Genomic DNA, 17490 nt, shown 5'->3' with positions numbered 1-17490 from the left:
TTCCTTCATTGTGTCCGTTTCTCCTCCCCTATTTAAGCAAGACAGTGTTGCACCTAGCAGAGAAGTGCTATAGTGAACATTGAATTCGGTATTTACAACTGTATTAAAAGGGGTGTTGCATCAAGCTAAAGTGCTGTGGTGAACGCTGTGTAGCTATTTTTTTTAAAGTAACTGTATTAAAAGGGAGTGTTGCACCAAGCAGAGGAGTGCTGAGGTGAACGCTGTGTTTCTATATTAAAGTACTGTATTTAAAATAAAGTAGTGTTGCACTGAGCAGGGAGCGCTCTAGTGGACACTGAATGTACTGCGTGTAATAAATAAAGGAGAGTTGCAGGGAGCCCTCTAGTGGACACTCAGTGTACTGCGTTTAAGCAAAAGTGCTGTACCAGGCATAAGAGCCATATCGATTTTGCTTTCTTTTGTTTTCAATAAATACTGGTCTGTTTTGCACCCAAACCACGAGTCACGTTTTCTGTCTACATCACCACCGAATAAGTCCGGGGGTCAGAACTCGGGAATAGGGGAGCGCTTCGAAACCTCAAGGGGGTCTCTGGAGCAGCTCAGAGGCTTCTGACTGGCCAGAGACAAATAACCCCAACCCCGTTAGCGTGTGCTAATTCTGTACAAGCGTAAGGATTACTCATCTCCTCTGGAGATCTTCCTTCAATGACCTCCAACCTCCTAGTCCCCCTGTGTATCTGTAATGAGTTGCTGTTTATTCAGTCGGGTAAACATTACTCGCTGTGTAACTGTATGGAGTTGCGGTTTATTCAGCAGAGTATGGGTAAGCACAGTCCACAATATATCTTCAATGTAGCACAATTTGTAAAATTTTGCTTTTTCAGTTAAAAATCATAGGATTGCATTGTCGATTATCCACTGAAACACACTGTCAATGTCCATGAAGATGGTTCTGAAGGTCCGCACTCAATCTGTCGAATGTGTGGTCAGAACTCATTCTTCCAAGACACAAGTTGCTCCCTCGAGTGTCCTTAATCCACCGTGTTCTCAAGCTGAAAACAGAAACTGCTATATTTGGTTTATATTATATAGCTGTTTTAAAAGAAATATATTAAAAGGAGCAACAGATTACATCAACCTTAACATGGTGGTTAATCAGAGGATTCCTCATTGAACTCCATGACCAGAAGGCAAGTTAAAACTATGCTTTAGTAAAGAAAGAATTTGCAATTATATAGCACCTTTTACGTCCCAAAGTACTTTGCAGCCAATGAAGTATTTTCAAGTGTGGTCACTGTTGTAATGTAGGAAAACACAGCAGCAAATTTGCGCACAGCTCTGACCTGAATGATCTGAGCAATGACCATATAATCTGTTTCTAGTGATCTTGTTTGAGGATAAATGTTGGCCATAACATTGTCATTAAACCTGCTGACAAGGATGGCGCTGTTGTCGTTTGGCAAACCAACCTCTCTCTCGCAGAGGCTGAATGGCAACTCTCTGACACCTCTCCTACCTCCCCCTGGACCATGATCTCACTACTGAACATCAAGCCATCATTTTCAAGACTGTCACTGACCTCATCATCTCTGGAGATCTTCCCTCCATGACCTCCAACCTCATAGTCCCCCAACCCCGCACAGCCTGCTTCTACCTTCTTCCCAAGATCCACAAACAGGACTGCCCTGGTAGACCCATCATTTCAGACTGCTCTTGCCCCACGGAACTGATTTCTTCCTATCTCAACTCTAGTTTTTCTTCCCTTGTCCAGTCTCTTCCTACCTACATCCACAACTCTTCCGACGACCCCCGCCACTTTAGCAGTTTCCAGTTTCCTGGCCCTATCCATCTCCTTTTCACCACAGAAGTCCAATCCCTTTACACCTCCATCCCCCACCAGGACGGCCTGAGGGCGCTCCACTTCTTCCTTGAACAGAGGCCCAACCAGTCCCCATCCACCACCACCCTCCTCTACCTAGCTGAACTTGTTCTCACATTGAACAACTTGTCTTTTAACTCCACTCACTTCCTCCAAATTCAAGGTGTTGCTATGGGAATCCATATGGGTCCTAGCTATACCTGTCTTTTCGTGGGATATGTGGAACATTCTTTGTTCCAGTCTTACTCAGGTCCCCTCCTTCACCTCTTTTCCCAGTACATCGATGACTGTATCGGTGCCGTTTCCTGCTTCCGCCCTGAACTAGATAAGTTCATTCACTTTGCTTCCAATTTCCACCCTTCCCTCGCCTTCACATGGTCCATCTCTGACTCTTCCCTTTCTTTCCTCGACTTCTCTGTCTCCATTTCTGGGGATAAGCCCACTGGCTCCAACAGCTACCTTGACTACATTTCCTCCCACCCTGCTTCCTGTAGAGACTCTATTCCATTCTCCCAGTTTCTCTATCTCCGTCACATCTGTTCTGACGATGATACCTTCCATACCAGTGCTTCCAATATGTCTTCCTTTTTCCTCAACCGAGGATTCCCCTCTACCATGGTTGACAGGGCCCTTGACCGTGTCCGTTCCATTTCCTGCACTTCTGCTCTCGCCCCTTTGCCTCCCTCCCAGAACCACAATAGGGTTCCCCTTGTCCTCACCTTCCACCCCATCAGCTTCCACATTCAATGGATCATCCTCCGCCATTTCCGCCACCTCCAGCGTGATCCCACCAACAAACCCATCTTTCCCTCCCCTTCCCACGCAAGCGCAGGAGATGCAACACCCTGCCCCTTTTACCTCTGCCCTTCCCACCGTCCAGGGCCCCAAACACTCCTTCCAGGTGAAACAGCGATTTACTTGTACTCCTTGCAATTTAGTATACTGTATTCGCTGCTCACTATGTGGTCTCCTCTGCATTGGGGAGACCAAACGCAGATTGGGTGACCACTTTGTGGAACACCTCCGTTCAGTGTGCAAGCTTGATCCTGTGCTTCCAATCGCCTGTCACTTTAATTCGCCACCCCACTCCCACTCTGACCTCAGCCTCCTACACTGTTCCAATGAAGATCAACGTAAGCTCGAGGAACATAAGAACATAAGAAGTAGGAGCAGGAGTAGGCCATACGGCCCCTCGGGCCTACTCCGCCATTCAATAGGATCATGGCTGATCCGAATCTAGACTCACGTCCACTTCCCTGCCCTCTCCCCCGTAACCCCTAATTCCCTTATCTGCTAGGAAACTGTCTATCTCCATTTTAAATTTATTTAATGTTGCAGCTTCCACAGCTCTCTGGGGTAGCAAATTCCATAGATTTACTACCCTCTGAGTGAAGAAGTTTCTCCTCATCTCAGTTTTGAAAGGGCAGCCCCTTATTCTAAGATTATGCCCCCTTGTTCTAGTCTTCCCCATCAGTGGAAACATCCTCACCGCATCCACCCGATCAAGCCCCCTCACAATCTTATATGTTTCGATAAGATCGCCTCTCATTCTTCTGAACTCCAATGAGTAGAGTCCCAACCTACTCAACCTTTCCTCATACGTCAACCCCCTCATCTCCGGAATTTAGGCACTTTACAGCCTTCTGGACTCAACACAGAGTTCAACAATTTCAGATCATAACCACTGCCCCCAATTTTTTCAGACGGCAGCTGTTGATGATTCTGCCATCCCCATTTACACCTCTTCTAGACCCATCTTTTGTTTCTTTACTTGTCCAATTACCATCTCTCTTTGTCTTGTACAATCAAAGCTTTTGTCATTTAATCTCTCCTGCCTTCCATCCTATCACAGACCTTCCCTTTTGTTCTTTCCTCTCCTCCCCTCCCCCCTTTCCCAGCCTCTGCACTTGCTTAAAGTCTGTTACATCTCTAACTTTTTCCAGTTCTGACGAAAGATCACCGAACCAAAAAGTTAACTCTGTTTCTCTCTCCACTGATGCTGCCTGACCTGCTGAGTATTTCCAGCATTTTATCTTTTATTTCAAATTTCCAGCATCCGCAGTATTTTGCTTTTGTGCTGCCATAACTTTGGTGGAAGAACATTGGAACCCCCAGAGAAATTGCCTTAAATATCTGTACGTCGCCAGATACGCTGTTTCTCCGGAGATTCCACTAATATCCCACCAGAGAACACCAGTGGAAATTACAAGCAATGCATTTTAATTGCATCAGTTTACCTTCTGCTCGTCCCCTATTTCCCTTCCTCTCTTAAAGCTGGTGCATTTTTTAGTGCACAATTCCACAGTTTCTAGCAGGCCTCTGGCAGCCAATCCAAGTAATCATTCTGCTTGTGTCAGTTCGGTAAATGACAACAACTTGCATTTATATAGCGCCTTTAATGTAGTAAAACATCCCAAGACGCTTCAAACTAAATTTGACACTGAGTCACATAAGGAGATATTAGGACAGATAACCAAAAACTTGGTCAAAGAGGTAGGTTGTCGGTGAGAGGTAGGGAGGGAATTTCAGAGCTTGGGGCCTAGGCAGCTGAAGGCACGGCCGCCAATGGGGGAACGATTAAAATCGGGGATGTACAAGAGGCCAAAATTGGAGGAGCACAGAGATCTTGGAGGAGGTTAGAGATAGGGAAGGCTGTCGCCTTGGAGGGATTTGAAAATAATGTAGGTCAGCGAGCACAGGGGTGAAGGGTGAACGGGACTTGGTGCGAGTTAGGATAAGGAGAGCAGAGTTTTGGATGAGTTTAAGTTTATGGAGGGTGGAAGATGGGAGGCCAGCCTGGAGTGCGTTGAAATAGTCAAGTTTAGATGTAACAAAGGCATGAATGAGGGTTTCGGCATCAGCTGAGCTGAGGCAGGGGCGGAGACGGACAAGGTTACAGATGCGGAAGTAGCTAGATGATGGAGAGAATATGAGCTCTGAAGCTCAGCTCGGGGTCAAATAGGATGCCAAGCTTGCGAACCGTCTAGTTCAACCTCAGACAGTGGCCAGGGAGAGCGATGGACAGCAAGTGTCAGCAGGTTATTCAATCAGGTGAAATGGGGTCCTCACTGACTTGTCTGATTTGTCTTTGCTTGTAGTGCGCTCACCTAAACTTCCAGCAGGGGTCAAGGATAGCCACTGTGAGCTTAGGGACACAGGCCAATTGTACTATCCCCACCACTGTCCAGTCCTGGGATCAAGTAACTCAGCACAGGTGAGGGATTGAACTCCGAACCCTCCTAGTCGATGTGACTCATTACTAGACAATGTTGTGTATTTACCTTCTGAGCCTTTGGGGCAGCCTCAGTAGGAGGCTTTTAATTATTCAATGGATATTTATAAATGAATGATAAATTCAGAAATCCTCGATTGTGACCCTTTAATGTAAAAAATGTGACTTTTGCAAGTAAATTCAAAGCACTTAAAGCAGCCCAATGGTTTTAAGGAAAGAAGGAAACCTGCATGAGGAAGCATTTGTTTGGTTCATCTTTCTACAGAAAATGAAAATTGATTTGAATTCAGTGCACCAGCCAAAAAAAAAGCCTGTAGCCGTTTCCAGTTGAAAGTGTTGAGATCTTGTCACAGCCAGCAAGGACCATTGCTTCAGAAATGATTATCCAGTTTGAGAGAGTTTGGAAGTTCTGGAATCGTTAAGGTGTGGGGAATAAAGACTGCAGCAAATGTTGCAAAAATCCCAACAGTGGAGTGCAGTAAACAGCAGCTTGCAGACACCTGCTGGAGGAATGGTGACTGCAGAGCATGGCAGTACTGTATTGCTGCAGCTGTACAGAGCCTTGGTCAGATCCCATCTGGAGCACTGCATTCAGTACTGGACACTGAACCTCAGGAAGGATATATTGGAGAGGGTGCAGCTCAGATTCACCAGAATGATATCAGGGCTAAAAGGGTTACATAAACTTGGCTTGTATTCCCTTGAGTATACAAGGTTAAGGGTTGATCTAATGGAGGTGTTTAAAATGATAAGGGGATTTGATAGGATAGATACAGAGAAACTATTTCCTCTAGTGGGGGAATCCAGAACAAGGGGGCATAATTTTAAAATTAGAGCCAGGCCATCCAGGAGTGGATTCAGAAAGCACTTCCACGCAAAGGGTAGTAGAAATCTGGAACACTCTTCCCCCAAGAGTGTGTGGATGCTGGGACAATTGAAACTTTCTCAAACCTAATATGGAATTCTATTGTGTTCAGGTCACTGTTTGCTAAGTGTTCCCTTACCATTTGATTGTTGACTAATTCTGGCTCATTACTCATCACAGAGCAGGTGGAAAGGGGCCAATTACCATGCCTTCCAGCCACCTCCCCACCGCCCCCCAAATGCTTTACAGTAATAGGAAGCTATGCTGCTATAGATAAATGCTGCCATGCAACCATAGTAGTGACTTTACCTTCAGGTGTGTAGTATTCTGCACCTATAGTCCTGGAGGCATCCGGGAGTAGGTCCCATCGACTGCTTCCCTTCAAATAAAGAGGAAGGAACTTGCGTTTACATAGCATCTCGTCACAGCTCAGGATGTCCCAAAGCATTGATATTCACTTATGAAGTGCAGTCACTGTTGTTTTGTAGGTGAATGCAGGAGCCACTTTGTGCACAGCAAAGTCCCGCAAACAACAGTAACATGAATGATCAGATAATTAATTTTTGGTGCTATTGGTTCAGGCTGGGAAAAAGCTCCCTTCTCTGCTCTGAATATTATAAGAAAGACAGACTTGGATTTATACAGCACCTTTCACGACCACCAGACGTCTCCAAGCGCTTTACAGCCAATGAAGTACTTTTGAAGGGTAGTCACTGTTGTAATGTAGGAAACGCGGCAGCCAATTTGCGTACAGCAAGCTCCCACAAACAGCAATGTGATAATGACCAGATAATCTATTTTTGTTATGTTGATTGAGGAATAAATATTGGCCAGGACACCGGGGAGAACGCCCCTGCTTTTCTTCGAAATAGTGCCATGGGATCTTTTACGTCCACCTGAGAAAGCAGACGGGGCCTCGGTTTAACGTCTCATCCGAAAGACGGCACCTCAGACAGTGCAGCACTCCCTCAGCACTGCACTGGAGTGTCAGCCTAGATTTTTGAGCTCAAGTCCCTGGAGTGGGACTTGAACCCACAACCTTCTGAGTCAGGTGAGAGTGCTACCCACTGAGCCACGGCTGATGCATGGGATCTTGAATGTCTACCAGAAGAGAGGGATATATCCTTTGTTTAAATTAATAGAATCCTAGAAATTTAAAGCACAGAAGGAGGCCATTCAGCCCATCATATGTGCACCGGCTAACAAAGAGCTGTCCACCCTAATCCCACTTTCTAGCACTTGGTCCGTAGCCTTGTAGGTTACAGCACTTCAAGTGCATATCCAAGTACTTTTTAAATGTGATGAGGGCTTCTGCATCGACCACCCTTTCAGGGCAGTGAGTTCCAGACCCCCACCACCCTCTGGGTGAAAACATTTCTCCTCAAATCCCCTCTAAACCTCCGACCAATTATTTAAAATCTGTGCCCCCTGGTTATTGACCCCTCCACTAAGGGAAACAGGTCCTTCCTATCCACTCTATCAAGGCCCCTCATAATTTTATACACCTCAATTTGGTCTCTCCTCAACCTCCAAAAGAAAACAACCCCAGGCTATCCAATCTTTCCTCATAGCTAAAATTCCCCAGCCCAGGCAACATCCTCGTAAATCTCCTCTGCACCCACTCTAGTGCAATCACATCCGTCCTGTAATGTGGTGACCAGAACTACTCGCAGCATTCTAGCTGCGGCCTAACTAGTGTTTTATACAGTTCAAGCATAACCTCCCTGCTCTTATATTCTATGCCTCGGCTAATAAAGGCAAGTATCCCGTATGTCTTCTTAACCACCTTATCTACCTGTCCTGCTACCTTCAGGGATCTGTGGACATGCACTCCAAGGTCCCTCTGATCTTCTGCACTTCTCAGTGTCCTACCATTTGTAGTGTATTCCCTTGCCTTATTAGCCCTCCCCAAATGCATTACCTCGCACTTCTCCAGAATGAATGCCATTTGTCACTGTTCTGCCCACCTGACCAGTCCGTTGATATCTTCCTGCAGTCTACAGCTTTCTTTTTCATCATCAACCACACGGCCAATTTTTGTATCATCTGCAAACTGCTTAATCATACTACATTCAAGTACAAATCATTGATATATACCACAAAAAGCAAAGTGCCCAGTACTGAGCCCTGCAGAACCCCACTGGAAACAGCCTTCCAGTCACAAAAACACCCTTTGACTATTACCCTTTGTTTCCTGTCTCTGAGCCAATTTTGGATCCAACTTGCCACTTTGCCTTGGAGCCCATGGGCTTTTACTTTCGTGACCAGTCTGCCATGCAGGACCTTATCAAAAGCCTTGCTAAATGTTGGAGGAAATTTTAAAATGGCACTGTAGTGCCTGCTGAAATTCTGGACATTCATTAACATTTTGCAGACACTGGCACAATAGGCAGCTGACTTGATCTGCTTACACCAAACGTGTGATGTCACTTGCACAGAACAGTAATATAATTAAGTTGTTTGCTAACGGTATAATAATATGATCAACTTGTTTTTGATAGAATGTGATTAAGGGTTGCTAAGCTATCGGATTGGCCAAAGTTAAAGAATGCTAAAGTGCCCGATTGGTCAAATGTAATATGGTATCTTTCCTGTTTTTAAATGGTATAAAAGGAGCACGGCTGCTATTGCAAAATTGAGAAGTTTGGCGATCACATCCATAAGGTGTTAGCGCTTCTCCCAGAGCTCTGTAGTATAATAAATACTGTTCTCCTTTGATTGGTGTCCGTGTCCGGTTTATTTAAAGCAGAGAGTTAAGTTGGGTACGCGTCGACTTTGTATATCACTTAGTCCGCTCAGGCACCAATTAATTCTATATCAATTTGGCGCTGCGAGCAGGGTGAGTGGAAATTACGGGGGACGCTCGACGGGGTGTCTCGGGTAATTAGTAACTCATCAAAAGAATCTTAGAGGACCGGACTACCAGAAAGGATACCAGTTTAGTATTTTAATTAAGTATAAGTTAAGGATTGTCTTTGTGAAGGATAAATGTGTAGTGTTGTTATGCCTAAATTTGTTATCGGATAAGATACGGTTGCCGGTGAGACACTGATCCCGTCTACCTAGAGACTGGACTCGTGGTGGTGAAAACACACGATTCGTCTGAGAAACGCTCAGACTGTGATCCGTGGCCATGAGTATTGAAGCTCGTGGTGGTGAAAACACGCGATTCGTCTGAGAAACGCTCAGACTGTGATCCGTGGCCGTGAGTATATTTTCTCTCTCAAATATGGGGAAGAAAGATAAAGAGGTCCAAAAAGGATCCGAGGGAAATCCTATGGAAGGTAAACAAGTTAAGAAGGGACCAGAAGGGACCCTGTCACACACCTTTATGACAAAAAGACAATCTACTATTAAGTGTATGCAGAAAGACGGGTGGGATATCACACAGTCTTTAGAATGCCAAAGAGTCTGGTGGAACTTCCAGACTAAAGATAAGACTAAGAAGGCAGGAGTAATGTTAGTACACCAGTTAAATGGTCTGCTAGAACAAGTAAATACAGTTAAAGAAAAGTGTAAGAGGACAGAGGAAGAAAACAAGTCTCTCAAGGAGAAAGTAAGTGACTTAAAACGAACACTTAAAGAAATGGAGGCAGGGAATAACATGTCGCTCCCGCCATATAGCAGCCTACGGCCCTCCGCCCCTACCGCCCCCTCGAATAATGAAAGTAGTGATGAGGATGAAATTAACGACATGGCTCCGGTAACAAGGGGAGGAACTACGGGAGATGGGGGCAACAACCCAAGCCTTTTTAAGTACTACCCAATTGGTAGACGTAGGAAACATGTACTTGCCCATGAGATTCTATGTGCACAGGTCTCATGAGGGAACTATATTAGGAAATGATATTATGAAAGAGTATCAAGCTCTCATAGATTGTGGAAAAGGGAAAATAACCTGGCCCCGACCTGACGGCAGAAAAGAAAAACTAGCAAAAATAGCTAACAACCTGGGAACAGTGGGAATAGCCACTGTTACCACTAGGGATTGGAAAACAGAGAGAGGAATTTATGGACTAATTTGTGAAAATGTTCCCGGAGTATGGGCTCAGAATAAATTAGATACTGGAAAGGCTAATATAAAACCAATTAGTACTCCAGGACCGGAACATACCCCACATAAGCAATACCCAATAAAACCAGAAGCTAAAAAGGCTGTAAAAGAAATAGTAAAGGGTTTAGTAGAAAAAGGAATCTTGAGAGAAACAACAAGCACCACTAACTCACCTACCTGGCCGGTAGGAAAGCTGGACGGGAGCTTTAGGCTCACCATAGATTACACGGCTCTAAATAAAGTGACTCCGAAATTACACCCGATTGTTGCCAGTCCGGCTACAATCTTGAATGGATTGTCCCCGGAACATAAGATATTTACAGTATTGGATATAGCCAACGGATTCTGGTCCCTGCCTTTGGACCAGGAATCACAGGAAAAATTTGCCTTTACAGTGGACGGCTGCCAGTATACCTGGACCCGTTTACCGCAGGGGTTTCATAACAGCCCGGCTATATTTCACTGGGTGATGAGTAATATGTTGGCAACAATTCCCATCCCAGAGTCAAGCACAGTATTACAATATGTAGATGACATATTAATTGCTTCGGACACGGAAGAGTCACACAAAGAGGCCCTTACCCTAATATTAGAAGGTTTAGAATCAGCCGGCTTAAAAATAAGCCCCAAGAAGGCACAACTAGGACAACCTCAGGTCCTATACTTGGGTCACTTGATCTCCCAAGGACTCAAGGAAATGCCCATAGACCGAAAAGATGCGGTGCAGAAAATGCCAAGGCCCATAACAGTGAGAGGAGTTAGAAAGGTCTTGGGATTATTTAATTACAGTAGAAATTTTATCCCAGGGTTTGCTAAATTGGCAGAACCCATACAGAGATTAGTCAAGGGAGGAAAACCCGCTCTTGAATCCATAGAATGGGGATCAGAACAAGAAGAAGCTTATGATCAGTTAAAGGCAGCTTTAATCTCAGCCCCAGGATTGGGACTCCCGGATATGTGCAAGGACTTTCACATCCATTGTAATAACGAGGGAGGATTTTATTCGGCAGTAGTAACCCAGACACATGGGGATAAACGCAGACCCATAGCATATTACTCAACCGCGGAAGGACCCGTGGTTGCAGGTTTATCTAGATGTATGTATAGCCGCTTTGGACTGCGCAGCCTGGGCGGTGAAAATCAGTGAACCTATAGTAATGACAGGAAACATCATCTTACACACCAAGCATACCTTGGTGGAAATGCTTAACACAGGAAAACTAAGGTCTGTATCAAATTTACGAAGAACAAAATGGGAGGCAGTCCTCCTCCCACCTACACAAGCTCTAACCATTGTTAGAGACATTGGCGAAAATCCAGCTGAAGGAATATTAGGGGAAGGAGAACCCCATAATTGTGGAGATGTAGATATGAATCTAGAGCAAGACAAAATTAAGGACACTCCTCTGGAACAAGTCGACGAGGAGTTGTATGTCGACGGGTCAAGAAAATATGTAGAAGGTCTACCCCGGACAGGTTGGGCAGTAGTTAACCAACAACTGGAAACCCTAGAATCAGGAAGGATAGTCGGAGGACTATCAGCCCAAGTGGCTGAGTTAGAAGCCCTCACAAGAGCTTTAGAGAGGTCTGAAGGAAAGGTAGTAAATATCTACACAGACAGCAGGTATGCCTTTGGGGTAGTACATGACTACATGACATCTTGGGGTAGAAGAGGGTTTATAACCACAGGAGGTAATCCCATCAAACACCAGGAGAGAATTAAAAGACTCCTGGAGGCAAGTGAAAAACCAAAGCAGGTAGCAATAATTAAAATTAAGGCACACCAGAAAGAACCAGATCAGAGTAGTCCAGAATGGCCACACCACCGGGGAAACCAAGCAGCAAATCAGGCAGCGCAAGACGCTTTAGAACAAACAATGATAGAAGCACCCATAGCCGCCTTATATAAAGAGGAAGATGAGGTGAGTTTAGCAGAGTTACACGAGGACTCCACGGATCAGGAAAAGAGTAAATGGGAAGCACAGGGTGCCATCAAAGGAACGGATAAAGTATGGAGAAAGGAAGGTAAGGTTGTCGCCCCAGAATGTATACAACAGACGCTGTTGGAGATCAACCATGGGCTTGCCCACTCGGGCAAGGAAGCCATGACGGGGATTATTAGTAAGGAATGGTGGTGGAAGGGAATGGGACGAGACATAGCGAGGTATTGCCAAAGGTGCCTCACTTGTGCCCAACATAACCCGGGAAGACCCATCAAAATTAAGATGGGACACCAACCAAGGCCAAAGGGACCGTGGGAGCAATTGCAGATTGACTTCACGGGACCCCTTCCAAATTCTCGCGGGAAAACCTATTGTTTAGTAATAATTGATCAGTTTACCCGATGGGTGGGAGGCATACCCTACTAGAAACTGCACTGCCCTGACGGTAGCCAGAATATTAGCTGAAGAAGTAATCCCTCGGTGGGGAGTGCCGGTGCAAATAGATTCGGACCAAGGAACACACTTTACTGGAAGTATAATGAAATTAACATGTCAGTTAATGGGAATTAAACAAAAATTCCACATACCCTACCACCCCAGAGCTCGGGGATGGTAGAGAGGATGAACAGAACGCTTAAAAATAGCCTAGCAAAGGCCATGGAAACATTGGGAAAAACATGGACAGAAGTCCTGCCCATCATTCTGATGAAGTTGCGTGCTACGGCAAACAGAACTACAGAATTAACCCCTTATGAACTAATGACAGGACGAGCGATGCAATTACCAGAAGGCATCATAACAGGTGGAGCCGATGTCGGCCCATTAAAGGATAAATTAAAACGATTTGTAAGGGAATTAAGTTCCCAACTTAAGGGAATGCGAAAAAACGTGAGAGATAATCAGGAAAAACAGGATGATGATCCCACCATAGCACTCCAGGTCCCTTCCGCAGGGAGTAGGGTGATGCTAAAGGTCCTACCAGGAAAACCAGGGTTTGCACCGAAATGGAATGGGCCGTATGAAATTATAATTAGTGGAGACACCTGTGCCTGTCTGGACATAAGGGGAAAGGGCATATGGAAACATTGGACCCAGTTGAAGTTATATAAAGGACATGAACGTGAATAATTACCCCCACTGTTCTGAATCTGTTCCACAGGAAAAAAAAGGGAGACCCCTTCGGCAATAACTGGAAGAAGAATATTGCATCAAAAACATGTATAAGTTACTGTGTATAGTTGCGTTGATACGTATTGTCACGGGAGATGCAGCGACAGAACCGCATAGAAAACGGGGATTGCATGTAAATACGTTTTTATATATGTCATATAAGTATGCCAAACGGAGTGGGATAGATGCCTGTTGGGTATGTAGCCATACTCCCACTCATGCGAAAGGAGGGATACCCTTGCGACCAATACCCTTGAACCTCACAGATATGGCAGAATGGATAATTAATAGAAATCATACGAAACAGAAAAATACCACTTTATCCACCTTCGGAAAAACCTGGGAACAGAAATGGACTAGCCTAAGGAATGAGTTCCGGGGGGGAGGATACTCGTTAGAAAATTTTAAAGAATGGTATAAGCCAACACATAATTATACGAGAGAACCCCCCTTTTTTAGTTCTTACCAATACGTCAGGAAAGGGCCAGCCGATCGGGGAAATATGTTGGGAGCGCGGCACAGAACAGACTGAAGGGATCAGAATTGATGTGGGGAAAGGTCATTGTATACAAAATTTTACCACATATAATGCAAGAAATTCCATGGAAAGCTGGTGGTTCAATACCACCAATTTGATGAATTTGATCAATAATAAACCATGGAATGGGACCAGGCGAACAAATACTGACAACCAGATGGGTTTTACCGTCTTCCGCGCCAACATAAACCCCGAACAACCGGGACAGATAATGACAGCCTATAATGGGACATACTTCATATGCGGTCATAGAGCATACCCCTGGCTACCAGAGAATTGGGCAGGATCATGCTATTTGGGGTATGTAGTACCATATATACACCACATAAAGGAATTGAAAGACCACCACAAGCATAGTCGTACTAAAAGAGAACTTCCCACCTGGCAGGTGGTACTAGGAGCTATGTTCCCCACGGCTGGAATAATGTTTAATCACAGAAATCACAGAAACCACACAGTGCAGATAGAGGCCATTTCGGCCCATCGAGCCTGCACCGACACATATCCCACCCGATCCCCGTAACCCCTACACCAACACATATCCCACCCTATTTACTTCTCAAGAAATATGGTTATTGGCAACCATAATTGAGGGAGTAGCCAATGACACGGCTGAATCCCTGAGAGAGATGAGTGCCGAAATGGTAGCCCTAAGAACTGTCGCCCTACAAAATAGAATGGCACTAGATTACCTACTAGCTGCACAGGGAGGTACACGTGCCATGATCGGAGCAGAATGCTGTACATACATCCCAGACAGTTCTGAAAATATTACCAACCTAGCGGACCATATTCAAAAACAAGTAGCTTTGCTCCATCAATCCAATATTGGAGGCAGATGGTTTGATTGGTTACTGGGAGGATCAGGCTGGGGTGCGTGGCTAGTGCAAATGATATTGATCATGGTTGTGATATGTATGCTGCTGTGCTGTGCATTGAGTATCATTAAAATGTGCTGTCAAACTGCTGTGAAAGCTGTGCTGCCAGTAGCTTCTGTCAAAGAATACACCGACCTCCTGCCCAGAAATATGGGTGAAGAAGAAGAAACGTATGATGACGTGGCCGGAACGGCCGGTTCTCACGAGACGAGTCAGTGGTTGTAAACCAACCCTGTGAAGAAACGAAGAACGATGGTCATCTGGGAGCAAGAGGATCATGCTCCAAGACCAAAAGGAGGGCTGTTGGAGGAAATTTTAAAATGGCACCGTAGTGCCTGCTGAAATTCTGGACATTCATTAACATTTTGCAGACACTGGCACAATAGGCAGCTGACTTGATCTGCTTACACCAAACGTGTGATGTCACTTGCACAGAACAGTAATATAATTAAGTTGTTTGCTAACGGTATAATAATATGATCAACTTGTTTTTGATAGAATGTGATTAAGGGTTGCTAAGCTATCGGATTGGCCAAAGTTAAAGAATGCTAAAGTGCCCGATTGGTCAAATGTAATATGGTATCTTTCCTGTTTTTAAATGGTATAAAAGGAGCACGGCTGCTATTGCAAAATTGAGAAGTTTGGCGATCACATCCATAAGGTGTTAGCGCTTCTCCCAGAGCTCTGTAGTATAATAAATACTGTTCTCCTTTGATTGGTGTCCGTGTCCGGTTTATTTAAAGCAGAGAGTTAAGTTGGGTACGTGTCGACTTTGTATATCACTTAGTCCGCTCAGGCACCAATTAATTCTATATCACTAAAATCCATATAGACTACAACAAACGCACTACCCTCATCAACCCTCCTTGTTAGCTCCTCAAAAAATTCAATCAAGTTTGTCAGACACGACCTTCCTTTAACAAATCCATGCTGACTATCCTTAATTAATCTGTGTCTTTCTAAATTAAGATTTATCCTGTCCCTCAGAATTTTTTCCAATAATTTTCCCACCACTGAGGTTAGGCTGACTGGCGTAATTACTCGGTCTATCCCTTTCTCCCTTTTTACACAACGATACCACGTCACCAGTCCTCCAATCCTCTGACCCCACACCTGTAGCCAGAGAGGGTTGGAAAATGATGGTCATTCTGGGATACATTTCATCCGGGCCTGGGGATTTATCCACTTTCAAAGATGCTAAATCCCTTAATACTTCCTCTTTCACTGTTTATTTCATCTAATATTTCACACTCCTCCTCCCTTATTGCAATGTCTGCATCGCCCCTCTCTTTTGTGAAAACAGACGCAAAGTATTCATTAAGAACCATACCCATGTCTTCCGATTCCACACACAGGTTACCTTTATGGTCCCTAATAGGCCCTACTCTTACTTTAGTTATCCTCTTGCTCTTAATGTATTTATAAAATATCTTTGGGTTTTCCTTAATTTTACTTGCCAATATTTTTTCATGCCCTCCCTTTGCTATCCTAATTTCCTTTTTAATTTCACCCCTGCACTTTCTATACTCCTTCCGGCTTTCTGCAGTATTGAGTCCTTGGTATCTGTCATAAGCTTCCCTTTTTTTCTTTATCCCACCCTGTATGCCTCTTGACATCCGAGGAGCTCTAGATTTGTTAGTCCCACCCTTTTTTCTTTAAGGGAACATACTTGCTCTGAACCCTCACTATCTCCTCCTTGAATGCCTCCCACTGCTCTAACACTGATTTACCTTCATGTTTCTATCTCCAGTCTACTTTGGCTAAATCACCTCTCAGCTTAGTAAAATTAGCTTTTCCCCAATTGAGAACTTTTATTCCTGGTCTATCCTTGTCCTTTTCCATAACTAGCCTAAATCTAACTGAATTATGATCACTACCACCAATATGCTCCCCCTTTCCAGCTGCCCAGCTTCATTCACTAAAACTAGGTCCAGAACCGCCCCCTCTCTTGGGCTTGCTATGTACTGGCTAAAAAAGTTCTCCTGAATGTATTTTAAGAATTCTGCTCCCTCTATACCTTTCACACTAATTTTATCCCAGTTAATATTAGGGAAGTTGAAATCCTCGACTATTACTGCCCTATTTTTGCACGTCTCAGAAATTTGCCTACATATTTGCTCTTCTATCTCCCTCTGACTGTTCGGAGGTCTAAAGTACACTTCAAGCAATATGCCCCTTTTTTGTTTTTCAGTTCAACCCATATGGCCTCATTTGATGATCCTTCTAAGGTATCTTCCCTCCTCACAGCTGTAATTGATTCTTTAATCAATATTGCGACCCACCCTCCTTTTTTATCTCCCTCTCTATCTCGTCTGAAAACCCTGTAACCAGGAATGTTGAGCTGCCATTCCTGCCCTTCTTTCAGCCATGTCTCAGTAATAGCTATAATATCATATACTCCCACGTGCCTCTGTGCCCTCAGCTCATCTGCTTTATTCCCTAGACTCCTTGCGTTGAAGTACATACCATTTAGCACTGCCAAACTCTCTTCTTGTCTATTTTCTAGCCTTTGTTTCCTCTGCCTACCAAACTCGCTTACTAATTTTCTGCCTTCTATTTCCAGCTTTGCTTCTCTCCCTTCTGAATCCACTCTCAGGTTCCCATCCCCCTGCCAAGCTAGTTTAAATCCTCCCCAACAGCACTAGCAAACCCCGCCGCGAGGATATTGGTCCCAGCTCTGTTGAGGTGCAACCTGTCTGGCTCGTACAGGTCCCACCTCCCCCCGATCCGGTCCCAATGCCTCAGGAATCTAAAGCCCTCCCTCCTGCACCATCTCTCCAGCCACACATTCATCTGCTCTATCCTGTGTCTGTACTCATCCAAATGACAGCATGTCTGAGAAGGCAGCACTCCCCTCAGTACTCCGTGTCAGCCTTGATTATGGGGGAGGATTTCCATGGGATTCTCCCACTGGAACTTCAACAGGAACAACAGAGAAATGGTGTAAACAGCTGTTCCACTGATCTCATC

General features: G+C 44.7%; 1 protein-coding gene across 19 annotated transcripts in view; it reads right to left on the bottom strand.

Annotated features, from left to right (window-relative positions):
- Positions 1-431: 431 nt before the first annotated feature.
- Positions 432-17490, bottom strand: part of c4h21orf58 (chromosome 4 C21orf58 homolog) — a 139406-nt gene continuing 122347 nt past the window's right edge. For 11 of the 19 annotated variants that reach the window (XM_085985334.1, XM_085985333.1, XM_085985331.1 and 8 more), the window contains 2 exons: positions 6247-6311; positions 432-1029 (listed from right to left, as the gene is read on the bottom strand). In XM_085985334.1, the coding sequence (XP_085841460.1) occupies positions 893-1029; positions 6247-6311 (202 nt within the window). In that variant the 3' untranslated portion in view covers positions 432-892. Of the gene's footprint in view, positions 1030-6246; positions 6317-17490 lie in introns of those variants that run through there. The other 8 variants (XM_085985341.1, XM_085985348.1, XM_085985332.1 and 5 more) reach the window with 7 other exon arrangements.

The sequence above is a fragment of the Somniosus microcephalus genome, chromosome 4 (genome assembly GCF_052327205.1).
Source record: "Somniosus microcephalus isolate GS21.2 chromosome 4, FLI_Smic_1.0, whole genome shotgun sequence".
NCBI lineage: Eukaryota > Metazoa > Chordata > Chondrichthyes > Squaliformes > Somniosidae > Somniosus > Somniosus microcephalus.
Note: the sequence above shows the minus strand (reverse complement) of the source record. Positions and strands in the feature narration are given on the sequence as shown.